General features: G+C 47.4%; 1 protein-coding gene across 5 annotated transcripts in view; it reads right to left on the bottom strand.

The window, feature by feature from the left end:
• The window catches only part of KALRN (kalirin RhoGEF kinase), a 684,790-nt gene that overhangs the window by 14,219 nt on the left and 651,304 nt on the right, over nt 1-19,267 (bottom strand). For all 5 annotated transcript variants that reach the window (XM_090277665.1, XM_090277675.1, XM_090277684.1 and 2 more), the window contains 5 exons: nt 16,721-16,844; nt 15,531-15,590; nt 3,103-3,130; nt 2,430-2,601; nt 788-909 (listed from right to left, as the gene is read on the bottom strand). In XM_090277665.1, coding sequence (XP_090133791.1) covers nt 788-909; nt 2,430-2,601; nt 3,103-3,130; nt 15,531-15,590; nt 16,721-16,844 — 506 coding nt within the window. The remainder of the gene's footprint in view (nt 1-787; nt 910-2,429; nt 2,602-3,102; nt 3,131-15,530; nt 15,591-16,720; nt 16,845-19,267) is intronic.

Genomic DNA, 19,267 nt, shown 5'->3' with positions numbered 1-19,267 from the left:
AACGTTACCTAATCTGCATCTCAAAGTTTTCCTATGACCTGGGAGATACACCTTGCTGTCGGAAATTCTTCCTTGGTTAGAACATCATCCCAATACTCCAAGGTTGTGGGTTTGATCCCCAGTCAGGGCACATACAAGAATCAATCAATGAATGCATAAATAAGTGGAACAGCAAATCTCTTTCACTCTCTCTGTCTCTCTGTCTGTCTCTCTCTCTCTCTCTCTCTCTCTCTCTTTCTTTCTCTCTCTCTCTCCCTCTCTCCCCCCACCTCTCTATAAAATCAATCAATAAAAATTTTTTTAAAAATGAAGAAATTCTTCCTTGGGCTAAAATACTGCACATGGGAGATGAAACTTGGTTAGGGTTGGAGAGTAGGCCACAGAGAGCTCTATGGTGAAAATTCATTCTGTTCCCATTTAGTAAAACTTTACTTTGCAATTTTCACCATGGAACCCCCCACCCCACCTCCCCCACCCCACCCAGGTCCCAGGGAGCCCTTGCAATATTCATAGAAAATGTTTGATTAACACACATTCATAGAGAGGAAAAGGAGAATGGTAACTGCCAGGGCCTGGAGGCAGGGAGGGATGGGGAGTTATTTAAAGGGTACAGTTTCAGTTTTGCAAGATGAAGAGATTGGTTACCCAACAATGTGACTCTGCTTCCCACTACTGAACCGTACACTTAAAATTGGTTAAGGTAGCAAATTTTATGTTATGTGTATCTTATAACAATAAAAGCAAATATTTTTAAAAGTATAAAAAGTGTTTACAGAAGAGTCTGTACCTTGTACTTTCACTGTGGCAGATGTTGATGTGGCCCCGTGGTCATTGGTTGCTATGCAGGTATAAATCCCACTATCTTGGGGCATCAGATTACAGATCTTCAGGGTGATTTCTCCCGAGTCACTAGAGACAGGAAAGGATGCCTTCAAACTCCAGTAATGATGCAACTGACCAGTGCTGAGCTGCGTCCTTAGGCCCCAGGTCCAGTCGGTTCTGTTACACACTGTGCGTGGTCACCTTGCCTCCCTGCCTTCTCATTTCCTTAACTGTGGGGTAAATTCTTGCCATGGCTCTCTCTCAAGTGTGTATATGAGGGATAGGAATGGAGAAAGTAAGATGAGATAAATGTTAGAACATGGTTTGAAATCTGTGACGTCCTACACAAGCGCTGGTCCGCAACATTACTCGCATTATTACCACCAGCAACTTGGTTCTGAACCAGAGTCAGTCTCACCCATTAAGAATGAATGGCACAAAAAAATGGAAAGACTGCAGAATGAAACTGTTCAGGTATTTCAAAGTCTGCATGTGGGACCCTCAAAATTATGAAGTGAATTAAATAAAGGGCAAATTCCTCCACTAAATGGTGACTTTCCCGGCAGTCCCAGCCTGCAGTCCGAACATCATGTGGGAAGGGCTGCTGAGAAGGATTAAATGCAGAAGCCCCAGCCAGCTCCCCTCCTTACTCGCCAGCTGTGGTCTGAGATCCTCAGCAAGCACTGACTCACACTAACCTCCCCTTGTCTGCTGAGATTTGGGGACCTGGGCAGGGAGGCGCTGCTGGGAACACCATTATATTCTACTTCCACATATATTAATAGAGGAAAAGGGCCTTGATCCTAGGTGTTTCTTAAGCATCTGGGTCTTGTTACTGCTTGCCCCTGTGGGCAGCAGTCCACAATCAAGTTCATAATTAGTAGCAATAAATATTACCAGGAAAACTGGGAGGCAGTCAGTCAAGTTTTGTTAAAGACCCTTTTTGCACAAAGCATGCCGTGGCTAGGTTTTCTGTTTTCTAGTGAGCATTCTGGAGGGCTCATTTTCTTTTCTGGTAAGCTAGTCATGCTCAGGTTAATGGAAGAACAAAATATTGATGACATCACAGTTTCTCAGGACCCTGAGGGGCACAGAGAGCACAGGGATGTCTCGATGTGAGGGCCGCATTCCTGCCGCAGGTCTACAGGATTCCTCTGTCTGACATAGAGATTCTCTTGGGAATCCTTAGGGAAAGGTAATTAAATAGGCTGAATATAAGTCAGCAACTGGCAGAGCTCTCCAAAAGTAAGGTTCAGCTTTGGCCTGAGAGAGTCAAGGTTTATGTTTATCTTTCTTTGTTTAATGTGAGTCCAGAAGGCATCTTTTTGAGCTGTCCTTGTAGGTCCCAGGTATGTCTGCATAACGCTGAGCAAAAGGTGACCATGTGCTGGTCATGGCCTGGGTGCCCCTCAGGCCGAGGCTGTCCTGACCCTCATGCCTGGGGGCATGCGTTCCTGTGAGCCATTCTCGCCAAGGGTTTGTGCTAGGACAGGCCGCAGGGCAGCTCTCCCCTGGGGGAAATGAACCACTGGCACAGAAGCTGCAATGCAGGCTTAGCCTGGGCGCTGCACTAGGACGCTGGGGCCTGAGGTGGGCGGTCTGCTCACCAGGAGGACAGGCTGTGTGTGGCCGAGCTGTTGTCAGTGTCGAGAATGCTCTGGTCTGGACCCTTCCAGGTAATGGTGGGCTTCGGTCGCCCACAGACTTTGCACTGTAGTGTCACTGTGTCCCCAAGCAAGCAGGTCACATCCACTAAGGGCACAAGGAATTCTGGGGCCACTGTGGTCAAAATGACATAAAGTCACATCATTCAGAACTTAAAATAAAACAGCCATTTTATAACACATTATTCTCATTTCCCACCCATGTTGTGTAACGATTCAGATAACCTTCAGCTTAACACTGTTGAGACATCTGTGTCCCATGACAAAGTATTTTAAAGGTAAGAAATGTTTAATGTAGAAAATTAGGAAATACAGGCAAGTAAAGAGAAGAAAAAGCTCTGTGATGTCATGATCTAAACATGCCTACTGTGAACATTCCAGTATACATCCTGTTAGGTTTTATATCAACATAGTTTTTCTTACAAAAATCGAATCCCATTATACACACTGCACGTCGTGGTCTTTGCGCCCTAACAGTTCAGCACAAGCGCATTTCCTGGCCTGTGCGTGCAGCGCTGCCTGCCTTGCCCTTTCGAAAGGCTCTCTCAGTGCTGGGTTTGCCATAGGTTAGTTAGCCAATCCCCACGCTTTCGATTATACCACTGTTTAAACTCACCTTCTTGGATGAAATTTGGATTTAAGATCTGAAAAACACAAAGAAACAGAAAATTGCTTAAATCCTAAACTATGAAAAGAGAACAGGAGACTTTTACTCTATTGAGTAAAAAGAAGTACAAATTAAAGGGATGAAGCCCAGAGCCTAGCCATTGCTGTTTGTGACCCTGTCCCCATCCCAGTGACAACAAAGGGCACCTGGTCTGCTCTCCTGTCTTCTCTGCTTGGTCACATTCTTCTGAGTGGTCCGGGTCCCGGGCTGGTTCATTGTGAGTGTGAGCTCTGCTGGCCACGGCCGGCCTTTCTGTCGCCCTCGCCTCTGCTGCCCTTGCTCCCTGCCACACGCAGGAAAGGCTGCTGTCCTGCCCGCCCTGTTCAACATCCGCCCAAGTGTCGTGATGGAGCTGATTCTCCCAGAAGACCTGACATTTATCACATTGGAAGGGTCATTGCCATTAATCACGAACCGCTAACATGGTGGTTTCCTTCCAAACATACACCCTCCCCTCAAGCAGGGAAACTTCTGTGAAGCAGCTAAATGCAGAGCTTGTCGGGTTCAAGGGGAAAGAGAATCATGCCCATCCATCCTGTCCCCAGCACGGGCTCCTGCACCCCAGGCCTCCACAGGGCAATTTGAAAACCACTGACTCTGTGGTTCTAGCCCTTTTGGATGCTCAGGTGCGAAAACGAAGCCATAGGCTGACTAGGTGACTTGTATGGTCACACGGCTGGTTGGCAGAGGCCTTGCTGGACTGGAGCTCTTTGCACAGCCATGCTGACTGCCATATGACATCACGGACTTTCACAGAAGAAACACCTCCAGCCAATGAGCGTGCTGAAAAGTCACTGCTCCTTCAGCGGACGGAAGCCTTAGAGCCCCCACCTTTGTGCTATCTCTCGTCATGCAAGTCTGGCTCACACAGCCTGGCTGGTGAACACACCACGGGCTTTGGAGTTGGGGAGGCTGGGCTCACCTCTTTTACTGAATGTGACTTTATGCTGATTACTGGAAATTTATTAGCATCGATTTCCTTTACTATAAAATGGGAATCAATAATACTCAGGGCAAAGTGTTATTACAAAGATTAAATGAAATAATGTATGTCAAGTGCTTAGCACTATGCTTGACAAGTAATAAGTCTTCAATGACTAATTAAAGAAAGAAAGATTATCTACTTCTAATCATCTCCCTTCTGCTAAGCAGCCTATTGTTACAGGCATTTATCTCTAATAATTTATCTTGCAAAATTCCTTTCCTTCATGATGAAGCCAGAAATCTCATGCAACCCAGGCAGCTTTAAAAACGCAAAAAGACCAAGGCCTGGGCCTCATGCCCAGAGATTATGTTTTTATTAGCGCAAAGGAAATCCAGGCATCAGGAGTTTTGAAAGCTGCCTCAGGTGAATCAACATGGAGCCTGGTTTGAGAAAAATTCTTGAGAGTCCCCTTAATCCAAGGGGACTGGTCTCAGGTAAATCAGCTTCCTGCCCCTGAGGCTGTTCTGGGGGGGGGGGCAGCTGTGGGGGCACCTGGGAAAGCTCCTGCATGTCCCACACCTCAGAGACTGACTATGTGAGGGGACACGGGAGGGGACTAGCCCTTAGCATGGCGGGCAGCACCCCATCACTTGGTGGTGGTGCTGAGTAGATCATACTTTCTTTCACCGACCTGCCTTAGGTTGAGGCAGGAAGAATGACATCTGAACCAGTCATTTCACAGTCACAGAAGAGACTAGGAATATTGTCTAAAGTCAACACCTCAGGGTGGTGGGATCAAGGGTGGCTCCCCTGACCCCATTCAAACAACATTTACTGTTGTCTCCTCTAGGCCAGGATTTATAAAATGTTGTCTGGACTAAAGGGTGATTCTTTCCTTTCTCTTCTTACCTGGGCTTTTGAAATATTCTGCAGTCAGAATGTTTCACTTTTGTAATAACTTTTCTTGAAAGGAAAAAAAGGCACAGTCAGAGCTATTAGCCTGTAGGTTTTTTCCAGGACATGAGACACTTGCAATTTATCTTTGTACCTCGGGCCCCGAGCGTGGGGTCTCCTGCACGGTGGGCACTTAGTACATGTTGGTTGAATGACTATTTGATCTTTGTCCTCATTTCAGTTCTCCCAAGAACGGAGGACTGGATCATAAATAGAATCTGGAAATAGGACCAAAAAAGCTATAAAGTAACACTTCTGGGTAACAACTAATACCATTTTCCTAGATCCTCTTTTCAAACAGAGATGGAATGCAATCTTTCTGGCAAATAATTATAAAACAGTAAAAGCCATTGCCTCTGAGAGGAGCTTCTCAGCAGTGCGCTGTGCAGGAGGGAATGCCAGCTGCGCAAGCAGACAGAGCTCACAGCATCCAGACCCTCAGCTAAACATGCCCTCCTGCCCTGAAAACATTCTTAAAGCCACTCTGGCCTCAGTTCTAGCTGCCAGCTGGGGACATTAGTGCTGAGGAGGATTTTTGAGCTGAGCCTTGGTTAGGTGGTGTGTCTGGCAGTGGGGGAGGCAGACGTACTCACTGCCTTCATTGGGAGGGTGGGATTAAATGACATCTGTACAGTGTCCTGGATGGCGCCTGGCTGACGTTAAGGACCAGCCTTCCACAAACATGAAGCACTGCCTCCACCCCTGTCCTAACTCCCACCACTCAATGGGGTAAAAATGACCTGGGAAGGTGGCCAACTTCGTTTGGTGTCTTTACTGCCCCGAGGGGAACCCATCTGATGGGAGTAGGACAGGGAGTCCGCGCCCGGAGTCGCGGAGGGGAGGCGAACGACGATGGAAGAGACGACGGCAGGTTCCTACGCCGTAAAGTTTTAAGCGGGGGCCGCACCAGCCGGCACTGTGCGGTGCGCTTATAGCGCCCCTCCCTGCGGCTTAGAGACTTCTTGCCTTATTTCTCTTTCTCGTCACAACCCCAACTGCATTACGTACGTTACCAAACATGCTGTTTAAAAAGCAAAACTTCCTTGTTTGGGTGTAGACTTTAGTTGGGGAAGTTGGAGAGCAATGGTACCAGTAAGGCCTTATTGCAGGTTCTCTACCTGGAAGGCCTTGTGGGCGGCATCGGGCCTCACTGCGCTGCCACTTGGCTGGCCCGGGTGTTGCTGATAAGGATAATGACATTACTGATTGGTGTAGTGTTGGTTGGTTGACATAAACTACCCACGCCCTCCTTCATTTGCTCCTCTGAAACCCCAGAAGGAAGTGCCGAGCAGGGGTTGCTTACGTCCATTTCCAGATGAGGTAGGGAAGTCTGCGGAAGATCACAGATGCAGTGACAGAGGACTTGCCCCAGAGCTCTTCCCAGCACAGCCTTCGGTGCAGAGGCTGGGGCCTGGGCAAAGCATCGTGTAACCTCGTCATGGATGTCAAAGGCCACCTACTTACCTTTGCTCTCCCACCTTGCTCTCCAGCCCACCCTGTCCTCCTCTTTAAACACCTCTAGCAAGGACCAAGAGCCTGGGCAAAATCCGTGCTAATGGTTTTTCTAACTTTGACTTATGCCCATAGAAGACTCCTCCCTCATTTTTTCTCTTTCTCCTTGGAAGCAAATCAGAACGTGGACTGGAGGAGGGCCGTGACGGCCTCCTCACACTGTAGTGTAACAGCCTATGGGGTCTGTCTATGGCTCCCTGTGGTCTCCAGGACCCAAGTGGGCAAGGCCCATGTTCTACTGGGTGCTATTGCCTCTGATCCTAGCACAACACCTAGCACATGAGGGCTACATTTATATTTGTCAAATCAAAGAAAATTTAAAGTGGTGGGATCCTGATTTGGGGGAGGAGAGTTAACAAAATGTCTTGCCATGAACTTGGGGTATTTTCATACCTCCATTAATCGGGAATGCGATTTGCTCTGGACCTTCATCAGCCTGCCCATATCGAGACTCGGTTGGCAGTGATCTTCCCCTGCTCTGTGCTCTTCCCATGGCTCGGACTGTGTGCGTGTCTCCCATAACATCTCCCCCGAGCATTACTGCCTTACTAGACTCGTGAGTTCTTTAAAGAGAGACCATTTTACATGTTTTATATAGCATCTGTCATGCTGCTTAACAGAGCATTTTGATCAGGTACTTGTTGAATCCACTTAACTGAGGTCCATTAGTAGACGAGAACACTGGTCTCCTGACCACCTTATCTAATGATCATTGTTCATGTGGAAAGGGACCTGAGTTATCAGGCTGGGAGCTGAAGGGTTAATCATAAGCTGCACGTGCTTCTTGAAGCCTAATGTTTTCCTTCCTTAGGAACAGTTTGGGAGTCCGAGTAGAGTGGTAGACAGGAAGGAGGAGAGAATGGAATCCAAAACAGATGTGGGAGTAGAGGAAAGATGACTCCATGTGGGATGCACATGTTCTCTCTCGGGCAGGCGCAAGGCCAAGAGAATGGGCTGCTGTAGACCATGTGGTAGAGCTGCTGAGGAGCCTGCTTTTGTTTGAACAGCAGAGGGCAGCAGGTGGCAGTGCTTCCTCCTCCAAGCAGGGATAGAAAACCACCACGACGTGGTCCATCTGCAACTGTTTCTTCCTGAGGGAGAGAATTCCCATCCTTTCCTTGATTTTTCTTCAAAATGGAAGGGTGGTGAGGTAACAGGAAAGAGCCACAGGTAAAATCAACCAGCACTGAATAGCAAGCTGATCTTTGAAGAAATCTTGAGTCTATTTTTCTTGCCAGTCAAGGTCCAAGATTCTGACTCTATATCCTGACAGTGAAGGCAAAGTCCTTATATGTCTAGAAAAGAAGGTAACAACCGACTCCAGAGTAAAAATATCCCCATTCCATTTTTCTAAACCCCTCATCACCAGCCACAAAACACAGTTCAAAACTACACATTGAGAATGCTAAAAGAATAAAAACGATCAAACAAAACTCAAAATAAATGTCCTAAACTGAACTCAGAGCTACCTTGAAAGAACCAATGTTTCTAAATGTTTCTATTCTCTGCCTCTTCCTTCTTTCTCTTTGTGCTTGTTTCATGGGAATCTGTGTTCTGGGGAGGAAAGGGACTTTAGATGATTTTAGAGAATGAGATTTGGGAACTAAATGAACAGATATAAGAAAAACGACTTCTAAAAATTCGGGTATGATTTCTGGTTTGGAGTTTTAACCCTTCATGTTTTAATCTGGCCAAACCAGACACGATTTTCTGAATTTTTAGAAAACATTTTTCTAAATTTTAGAAAATCTTTCCACCTCTGTTCATTCTTAAATGTACATAAAGCAAGCTGCAATTAAAAATATGTAACCGCAACTCAACCCCAAAAGCAATAGAACTGTCTCCAAACTAGTTCCTTACTTCCCAACTATTTTTATTATCATTTAGTTCTTAGTATTTTTTTCAACTTTGATTTCTTTCTCTGACCCAACTGTAATAGAAATGTTTTATAATTTTGAAATGTATGAGACTTAAAAAAGTTATCTTTCTGTTACTGATTTCTAACTTAATTGTATCGTGGTTGGAGTAGTTGGTCTACATGATACTGTTTTCTTGGCTTTTTTGATGAGATTTGCTCTATGAGTCCATTTTTGTAAAAAGTTCCAAGGGTTCTTAAGAAGCATGTGCAAGCACTAATTGTAAGGTACAGGTCTCTATGGATGGTCATGGGTCAGTCAAATTCTTATGGGGATTTCTAGTCCAAATCCCTCTCCCACCCTTGCTTGGTATTTCGGTTAGAGAACATTTAATGTGTCCTCAAAAATTAAAAGGAAGAAAATATGACTTTTATCAGAATAGTGAAAGAAATCCATAACCTGTGTCACAAAATTGCTGAGGGGAAAGGAGGAAAGCAGGCAGTGTATCGCTGTGCGTGCATTGTTCTCGCGGTGCTCCCAGTAGCCTAGAGGTCACTAGGAAGGGGTGGGGGTGGGGCCAAGGGCAGTCAGTGGTGGTCTTCTAACTTCCTTTTCATAAATCACATTGCCAACCTGGAAGCCAAGATCTTAGCTTTGCATAGTCTTTATGGATGAATGTTTTCAGTTCTCATCCCCATCCCCCAAACTTCTTTTGATGAGTGAAACAACGTCCCAGAGTCTAAGGACCCACAACAGGTTAAAATTGGCTCCGAGGACTGGGAACGTCCAAGGTGGACTCGGGGCCTCAGTCCCCAGATGGGGGCGCCCACGCCCGATGCCCCTTCCTGGACTCTCCACAGTAGTCACTGCAATGTGGTAGTGCTTCGTCATTAAATTTTGATAAATTGGATTGACTAGGACATCACCTTGAGCAAACCTGCAGGTGAACCTTGACACCACGGGGTGGGTGGAGCCATGGCGGCAGAGTGTGGTCTTTGCTCTTCTACCGGCTTGTTCTGAGAGCAACTTTTCCTGGGCAAATGGCACTTCATAATCTCATTAGCATGCAACACAAACGAAAAGGCCCAGGCCTCCCTTACAGGGGCGGCGCCCCAAGGACCCGCATGACTGAGAGTGTGCTGACTGACCCTGTCGGCCTGGGAAGCCGATGTAGATGTTCTTAGCTCATGCAATTGGACTTCCTTTCTTGGCTTCTATGAATGGACTCCTTAGTCATTGGGAAAGGGTGTGGGTGAGGACGATTAATTATGCCAACAGTCAAAAGGTTTAAAAAGTTGTTGAGGAAGAAATTCTCCTCCAACAAGTGGATGTGCAACAGGGGAGGGCCAGAACCTGACCGTCTTAAGGAAGTACCTGAGCCTCAGAGACCATCTTTCTCTGCGTCACTTGCCAAGTTTGGCCACTCAAAACACTGCAATCAAGACCTGCTCTTTTTATTGGTTGAATAACCAGGACCTCTCTGGAGGGTAAAAAATCCCAGCTTCACTGGGTGGTTGGAAGGAACACAAAGCATAATAGATGTGAATATGTACTGGAAGATCTCCAGGAGAAACACCTGCTCCAGCAAAGCTAAATGCCCTGCTCTTCGTGGCAGAAAGAAAACCAATCTGCATGGAGAGTCAGAACCAAGCTGGGCAAGAAGAGTGAGTTTCCAGGCCAACCCCATCAGATATATTACAAAGAAAATATTTTGTAAAAATGAAACGACAGGAATGTGATGCTTCATTTTCTTTTCTCTAAAGAGTTCTTTTCATTAAAAAAAAGTTCTTTTTATAAAATGCAGAAACAGACGTGGATGGAAACACACTGGTGGTGCCAGGGGTCTGTCACCTGACTCAGGCTGCAAGTTTCCTCCGTCAGTCTGGCTAGGGTACTCTGAAGCTCTGGTTCTGGGACAAGGAGCCACGGCACCTGGGTGGGAGTGCCAGCCTAGCTCTTCGAAGACGAGGAAGCTGGAGTTGGGAAACGTGGGGTTGGGGGAGGAAAGAAGGGTCAGCTCCGGCCGTTCGAACCCTTCCCAGAGCAGAGAGTGGCCGAACCAGTAAGGTCTCGGGAGGCCATCCCTGCCACCACCCCTGCAAAGCAAGTTTGGGGAGCAAGGCACAGAATCTTCTGTTTCTTCTTCTGATTGGGGCCGCATTGTTTTCAGAATCAGAAGTTCAGGAGAGCAAAAGGCCTTAAAGCCATTTGGAATCACGCCTTAGATCTGCATGGTGCTCAAAGGGTCCCATGTCACGTACAGAAACACCCGTGCCCTCGGAGCTGGGCAACTGCCCAGAGAAACCCCCGGGCTCTGAAAGGCCACCCACACTGGAGCCCAGGTGCCGATTCCAGCTCCAGCACCCTTCCCAGGTGACACTGCCCTTGTGTGGTTTTCATTTAAATCACATTTCAGCCTTGGAAAGCTGGGATGGGCAGAAGTGATATTCCTCTTTGTCGAGCTGGAACACTGAATAACAAATTCATACAGAAAAACTGGCACAAGAAGGCAGGTCTTGTCTTTGGCCAGGACCCATGTTATAGATTAAAAGCAACCCAGAGATGGCGAGCAGCAAAGGAGGCACAGGGAGCTGTGGGTGGGGGTTGGGGGGGGTGGCGGGACACGGGCCAGGGACAACCAGAGACTGACTATTCAGGGCAACTTCGCGTTGCCCAACAGAAAGTTACAACTTCCTCCGCCTCAGTTTCTTCTTCTAAAGTCTCCCAAGGGGCTGGAGGGAGAGGGGAGGGGAGTTATCGTTGAGTGGGTAGTTTTAGTCCGGGGTGATGGGAAGTCTGGAGATGAGCAGGGGTGATGGTCGCACAGCTCGTCAAGGTGGAGAGGGTACACTTTACGTTACATGTATTTTACACAATTTAAAAAGTACATGAAGGGGATAGGCTGACTAAAGTTTTCCAAGTTTTTGTCGACTCTGAAAGTCTGTAATTTTTATCCTAATTGGAAACTTTCTCCCAGAGTTGCTTCACTTTTGTGTTTTCTCTCCTTCATGTCTCAGAACTGCACCCCCCCCCCCCCCAAGATTCTAGCCCTGCTCTTGCTGCAGAACCTGACCCTGTGAGCAAAGTACCTGATGGCTGGTGTGACCACGGGTGACATCTGCATCTAGTCATGCCCCATGTTACGTGGCTGGGGCAGAGGGGCAGTCTTTCTGGAATCCTGACAACCTCTTACCCTAATGGATTGCCTTTCTCTGCTAAAAGTGGTATTAGGCATTTAAGGAAAATTAAGAATATTGAATCAATTGGGCTTGTCATAAAAGCTGGTTGAAGAATCCTTGTCCCTGAAGAGGAAGGCTGGGAGGTTGGCTCAGACTCCTGCCGCAGTGTACAATGCAGGCGAGCAGCAGAGCTGGGCTGGTAGGCAGGTGTAGAAACCCAAGCATCCACGTGGGCCTCAGGCAACTTCTTGGAGGCGGCATGGGAGTGGGAGCCTGCCCAGCCTCGGTCCTAAGAGAAATCCACTGCAGCCCAGACCTCTCAGAGATGGCTGTTGACTCTGAGGGCAGGTGCTGAGCCTCCGGTCCTAAGCCTGCTCCAGCCTGGGACTCAGCACAGACACCAGGGCAGGGGCAGGCCTGAGAAGTTGTCAGGTGGGCGTGTGGCACCCAGCCCACCATCGCATCTATGGTCCTTCTCAATAAAAGGCAATCAGAGGTCTAGGCTGTCCTGGATCAACTGAATTAATATTAACTTGCTTCCAAAAGAGCTTAGTGTCTGGTTTTTAGCCCAATTTGTCTCTTCTTCCATGTGGAAACGTTTCATCTGTAAAACCCCCTCCACTCCTATTCCCAAAATGTGATCTGTGCAAGGTGAGGAGATAAGCTGAGCCAGGGAAGATCCTTGTCATCTTTGCAGCAGTTCTCTCTGAGGTGTTGTCATGGATCGGCAGGGGAGAAAGGGCTGATGGGCCAGGAGGGCATCACACAGACCTGGAGCCAATCTTGAAGCAGCTAGTAGTGCGGCTGGTGGTGCTGGGAGTAAGGAGTGGGATTGTACTTGGGAATAATCACAAGGTGTCTCTACAGGGGAACAGGCTGTAAACTTTAGAACAGAATTGTCTCCTTCAGATAATTGGGTGTTTTTGGAAAGCTTCGTACATTAGATCCTTAGGGTTCAAAGTGAGTTATTTTTCTCTTAGCTTTCAAGGATGTGCCTGTATAGCTCCCTAAGCCAGCACACGGGGACATGTACCGGCTCTGAGGGTAGCAAGCAGCTGGTGTGGAAGCAAGAACCCCAGGAAATGGCTCCTTAAAAAAATGTTTGGGTAGTGACAGGCATGTGGAGGCCTATACACAGCTAGGAGTGGAACCAATGTGTGGGTGTCAGGTCACTGGTGTCAGAAGGGCTTCGGACGGGGTTGTAGTGCAGCTCAGTAGAGCGCAGGGACACGTTCCCAGGGAGGTAACACCTGTGACGACAATCAGGTTCGGAAGACAAGAGTGAGGTTGGGGAGTGTGTTCGGCCTGGTAATGATGTCCAAAGCTAGTGCTTTAGCGGCAAGAGGCCTTCAAGGGGTGGTCCTCCCACCTGTTTCTTAAAGAAGGTCTTTAAAGTACAGCTCTCTTCACAGGCACCTGTGGCCATTTTCTTCTGCAACGGACACTGCAGTAAGGTTCTACTTACCTTCCCCCTTGAGAACATTCTCAACTCACATCAAACAGTGTGTCTGAAAATACTAAGCTAGCAGTGCCAAGACACCTGCTTTCCCTCAGCACCTGCTCATGTGTTCAGAGTTAATTCCAAGGTGGCAACACAGTTCACAAGAGCTCACTGCTGCTTAGAAGGATCCGTATGGAATACACAAGAGCCGCAGGTACGCCTACTACAAGAAATGTTGGGCTAACCAGAAGACTTGCCGTTTCCTGCCACATTCCCCTTGAGAGTTCTAGTTAAGTGAAATTCAAAAACTTTTTGGACATGCATCAAGATGACTTTTGGCTTTCTTCTGTTCAGCACTGACACCCTAATGCCTTTGTTTATGTGCCTCATAGCACATCCGTGGGACCCATCTCACTCAGGCCATGCAAAGGCTGCCATCTTTGGATGAATAGGAACCTCAGAAATGTGTGCAATTACAAAGTGGGGCTAAGATGGGTGTGTGTATGTGTGTCCTTTTGCTTCACTAAATGTAGAAGGGAGCATCTTGTTCCATCAGTTAACTGCGGTGTGTATTCTTCACCTGGTATCATATTTCCCTGTGCCCACTGCTTCCTTTAAAGAGCAGAGTAGCAAAGTCACTCACTCGTCTCTCCCAGTCCCCAGAGTTGAAAAACTTCCAAGATTGCCTTCTGATAGATACCTGGCCTTTCCCTCCCTCTGCTTGCACATGACATTTCCGATACATGCCAGCAGAGCAGGCTGGAGATACAGGGGCCACCAGGCATCTACAAGCTGACAGCTGCGGGCTCCATGGGAGCTGGTGCCTATGCTATGAAATGCAAGACCAGCAGAGCCAAAATTCCCCCAGCTTCCTCGTTCTCTAAGATACACTTAGGCTACAAATGCAATACACACTTTCTCCCACAGCGGAGCATTGCATTGACCCACACCTGCCAGATTTAATTCTGGGGCATTACCCACACCCACAGGGGACTATTTTATCCTGGCAGATGCTTACTTTCAACCACTTGTCTTTTGGCCCCACTCAACTCCATTGGCTTCTTCCACTGAACTTACTGCATCTTGGGCAGCATGGTCTTTCTTGGGTTTTGTGGTGGTTGTCATAATAGGGAGGTGAATTTCATTGAGTTAGGTCAAATTAAAATAAAAACAATAGAAATCCATCTAATTAAGTGAAAACCTTAGGGTTCCATAAAAAGAACTTTGTTGTTTTTAGGATTTTATATCAGGTTTATTGAGGGAAGGGAGGAAAAGGGATTAAAGGTAAGAGGGAAACTCCTGGTCCAACTTGAGGGACGGTAGGAGCAAGGGAAGGGGGGAGGGGGGAAGGGGGGAAGGAGAAAGGAGAAAGGGGGAAGGAGGGAGGGGGAAGGAGGGAGGGGGAAGGGGGCAAAGAGGAAGGGAAGTGGAGACTCCCAGTAGCCCAGGAGGGCCCACAGGAATTGCCTTTTTTTTTTTTTTAAGTCTCTACTTTGTACTTAAAATAAATCTCTAAACTTTTAACCATTACTAGAGATGGAGGCACAGATTTGGAGAAAAGCATGTCAATGAACTCTGAAAGAAAAAATGGTAGGGAGTGCCAGCTCCAAGTCTGCTCTAATTCTCTAGGGTCTGTCAATTTACAACGGTTGCCATTCATGGGCAAGCCAGGTGAGAGTCCTGTTCTATAACCCCAAATAGTTTCTGGCCTAGAAGGAGTTGGACGCTGATTCGATGTTCCTGTTAGTGGGGGTATTGGTTCCACCCCAGAGCACGAGAAAGGTCCAGGGAAGTGATTCAGTCTCCCTGTCCCTTGAGGGAGGGAGGCCGTGCCAGGGCTCCTTTTCCTTCCTGGTGGGCACAGCCACTGTTCAGAAGCCCTGGGGGCTGGGCAGAGGTGGGTTCTGGAGTTGCTGCAATTGCTCCTCATTTGCTATCAAACCAGCTGTACACAGTGACCAGGTGCCAGGTCTCGAAAAAAATCATAATTAGAACATAATTTTGCTGGAATCTTGAGGAATAGGTTCCATTGGAGGAACTAGATAAGGAGGATAAAGGTAACAGAAAAAGAGGAAAAGGGGAGGAGGGAGAAGGAAAAGTGGGAAAAATTAAAACTAATGTGCTCTTGTTAGCTAGTTGGAAACTAACCACTCTTTATAACGCCGTTTTCCATGAACAACAAAAAAGTGTTCTACATTTCCAATTATGAAGTTAAATATTTTCTACATAAAGCCAAACCCGCAAAAGAAGAAAATACCAAGCAAGCGTTTAAGAGAAATAGAAGTGCGTGTTTAAAAAAAAAATGTCTAGGGAGAGTTTTCTATCAAAATCGAACTGAATTACATTTGTTCGTTTGCCTGTTTTTCAAGCTGGGATGGCACACCCAGAGGTGCGCCGACAGAACAATTTATCCTTGACTGGCTGGTCACGTTAGCAAGGCCAATGTCACAGAACACATTAAAAAAATAAACAATCATTGTAGAAAACAGGACAACAATAGCTGCTTCTACCTCCATGCTAGTATTAGGGTCAAGATCATCACACTCTGACTCCTCGGAACTGTTCGTCTCCTTGATGGGCAGCATGAGGAAGGGGGAAGAAAGAGAACACAGTTAGAACACAGGCAGCTTTTGCTAGAGAGCGAGGAGAACTTCAGAGAAGCACGGGCAATGGGCAACTGGGCAGAGAGGAACCAGGGGGGCGGTCACCACAGGCGGCGGCATGCTCTGCTCAGGAGTGCGGGTGGGGTCATGGGCAGCCATCACTGCACGGGAAATAGCAATGGAAGCAACCGAGTGAAGCGTGAGCGCTGCCGAATTTACACCGCGGTCTTCTGTGCGTGAGGCCCGCCTTCCCGGATGAGGGTGAGGGAGAGAATACAATTTCTTTTCCCCAAGAAGGACGTGAGAACTGGTTTCGCTTGTTCTTATTTTGCTCAGGAAGGGGAAGAAGTGCCAGGTAGCTAATCACACATTAAAGCACAGTTGACCATCAGTGGTCTAATATCTATTTTCCAGAGTCAGCACAACCTCCTGCCTCGCCCCCCTGCCCAGAGCACAGTGGAAAGAAAACAGATCATGATGTTTCAAGGTGGGAGGCAACAAGGGTCTGCCAAAGCCTGTAACCAGTGAGTTCAGAGTAACAGGTGCATTACTACAAAGGAGTAACTTGGCCTTCACCAATGTGCCACCCTTCCCTGCCATACACAGGCCTGAAAGTGATGTCTGGGTTCTGGGGAAAAGAAATGAAACTTTACCAAGGACACAGTGGCCCTTAAATTCCAAACCTCAGGCGTCTCAGAGTTGAGGGTTTGGAAAGTATCCCTCATCTCTTTACCCTGCATGTATTTTCAAACCTAGGATACTGAATGCATGGGCAACTTTGAGAACTTTAGTATGAATCAAGCACCTTGCATTTCTGAGAGAATAATGCTGCAGATAATTTTGCTATAAAACATCTGCACAGTATAAGTCATAAAAGAAAAAAAAAAGGAGATACTTACTTATTTGAATCGAAGTTGCCAGGAGAAATAAAAAATAAAAAACAAATTGATCTTGCATGCAAAATCTTGTAAAACTACCTCCCCTCTGGTTCCCACACTGGGAAAATAAAATCCCCATCCACCCAGATCGCCTCGTGAGAATGCTGCAGGGTGGGAGTGGATGAGAGGTGGGACACAGCTCCGGAATACCTTACTCACTTTAACAGAGACTTTGTTGCCCAGAATATCCTTGGGTTTACGAGGCCCTGTGGCTTCATTTTTACCCGTGTTCTCCACTTCCGCCCGCTTTCTCATGCGTAGAGTATGCCATGAACATGACTTCCTGTTGTACCAAAAAATGCACCAATCAAAATGGCAGGTCAGGGCAGGGTGAAGCGGTGGGTGGGCTTGCCACCCATGGGTGAGTCAGTAGGCGAGGTGCTCCGGTCATACCCCAGCTTCAGAAGCCCCAAGCCTGCACACCAGCTCCTGCGGGGGCAGCCGGCTGACCTCACCTCCAATGGGAAGTCAGCGAGGATGAACTCTGACTCCTCCTGACAGATGTGCAAGGTTGACTGCAGCATTTGAGAAAAATATGAGTACTAGGTTATTAAATGCTACCAAGGGCAATTTTTATAAAATACTGATGCGGTCTCACAGGTCTGAGGAATTCCCTTCCAGAAGGGTATGGTGGATAGGGGAAGAATGGGAGGGGGTGAGAGGAAACAGGGAAGATAAAAGAAGGATATTCTATAGTGCACTTTCCCAGGGCCAGGCACAGTCCCCTAAGAGGGTGATTTTTGAGGTTTCCATATCCTTATTTGTGCTTGAGCTGTGACCACTCCCAAACACTGTAGTACAGATAGGATTTTCTGGGGCATTTGACGTAGTGAACAGTTGAGCACCACTCCTTTGTCTGGATAGTTTAGGATAAAGGTTTTTTAGCCTATGTTGTTCAACTCACTCAATGTTTGTGAATACAGGGCTCTGTCAAACACTAAGAGGTCCTAGAGGTTTCCCGTTGGGAGCAGAGGCAAAATGTGCCCTCAAGGAGGCGAGAGCGGCAACGCCTTTCACACTGTCCTAACTTCCGTCTTTCCACGAGGGGGCTGGGAGCTACTTCTTCACAGACCTGCAAAGAGAAGCTCAGAGCAGAGCTCTTGATATATTAGGACTCAAAGACAAAGACAGCAAAAGCCAAGTCACACAGACCATCAATGGCCCTGGGCAGGCATCAGCAACTTCAGGTGTGGTCAGAGAGTTTGGATGAAGCTCTGATATTGTCTGAAATAAGTGAGGCTGGCTTCCCTTCAGTGTCTCTGTGTCAAATTTTGGCCTCTGCAGACCAGAGCTCAATGAAAAGAGCTTTAATTAAGGGAGACAGGAGAGAGGTGTATGAGATTTAGGAGGAGGGAGGGCACTCTGAAGTGTATGGCATCCCCTCCACAAAGTGCCATGTATGTTAGGGATTTTAGGATGTTCTGAGAAAGGTGTCCCCAGAATATTGATCTCTAACACACATGGTCAAAAGTCAACCTTCTGAATAGGGAAGAGCAATCATAGTCACATTCTCAAATTTTTTTGGGAAAAATGGGTTCCTTTAAAAGGCAAAAACCTCTTGGCCAGACCTTCTCTTGTAGCTCCCTAAGTCGGCAGGCTGTCTGGGATCCATGCATACCAGCTCCTCACCCCACTTGCTGCATCTGAGTGAGAGCCAGGCATGGAAGCTAGCCTTAGATAGTATCACTCTGTTAACTTCAGATGTTCATCTCATGTCTTTACCCCGAGACCATGCCCCTAGCTCTCACTGAGGACATCTTGAGCCAGGCAAGGCCTTGCTGAAGACTCCCAGGCAGACAGTACAGTGGGTGCTTGTGTGAGTGTGGGGAGTGCTCCTGTGTTTATTAGGACCCATGGGGTTACTCAGTATGCTTGGTGTGAAACTAGAAATGTCACAAACGATGTTCAGAAGGAAGACTCAGAGTAGTACAAGTGGCAGGACAGGCTCAATTTCGTAGTTTTCTTCCCAGAAGAACTCATCATCAAGGTTTGGGGAGCTTCCATCTCTTGGCCACAGCCCAGGGACTGATGTGGAAACAGGGTTTCAGTGACATTGATCCTGTAGGCACCACACTAACTCTGACGTCTGTGGTCATAGCAGGCCCTGGGGTGGGTACGGCTGAGTGTCCTTCACTGATAAAGGACAACCACTTTTGGTTTGTTGCTCTGCCCCACCCCCACAAACCCTTGTGCAAGAGCAGCTGACAAGGAACCAAAATGACTAGTTTGTATCGGGTCTGTTCTCTCTTAGCCTGACACCCCTCCTACTTTCCCTCCCATAGAAGGTGTGAAAAAGTGACCAAAAGACCCAAAGGAGAGGACGAAGATGAGCTCAGTGCCTGCATAACTGTATCACATGTCATTACGAGTTAGTTCTGTAAGTCCGCTGATTCCTAAGAACTTCAACGCCTTGAGGGCCTTTATTCCCAAGGCTTCTTAAAGGACACAAAGGCCAAGTGCTGTGGAATAAAATGAATTGGACCTATTTGTGCCTTAGGTGCCACTACTGATTTGCAGTTGGGTCTGTAGTTACCTAGAAAGGCCAGGGTGAGGTCAGTAGTCCCTAACCCTGAGCTACAGGAAAGGCCCAGGAAGCACAGTTCTATTGATGACCCTGCTCAGACATCATCTGGGAGCTCCTTCAACCCCTAACATCAATCACCAGACAGCATGGAAAGCAGTGGGGGATGGGGGAGGGAAGCCAAA

This window comes from Furipterus horrens, unplaced genomic scaffold, assembly GCF_987537825.1.
Source record: "Furipterus horrens unplaced genomic scaffold, mFurHor1.1.pri manual_scaffold_1, whole genome shotgun sequence".
NCBI classification, from domain to species: Eukaryota; Metazoa; Chordata; class Mammalia; order Chiroptera; family Furipteridae; genus Furipterus; species Furipterus horrens.
The sequence above is the reverse complement of the archived record's forward strand: the minus strand, read 5'-3'. Positions and strand labels throughout refer to the sequence as shown.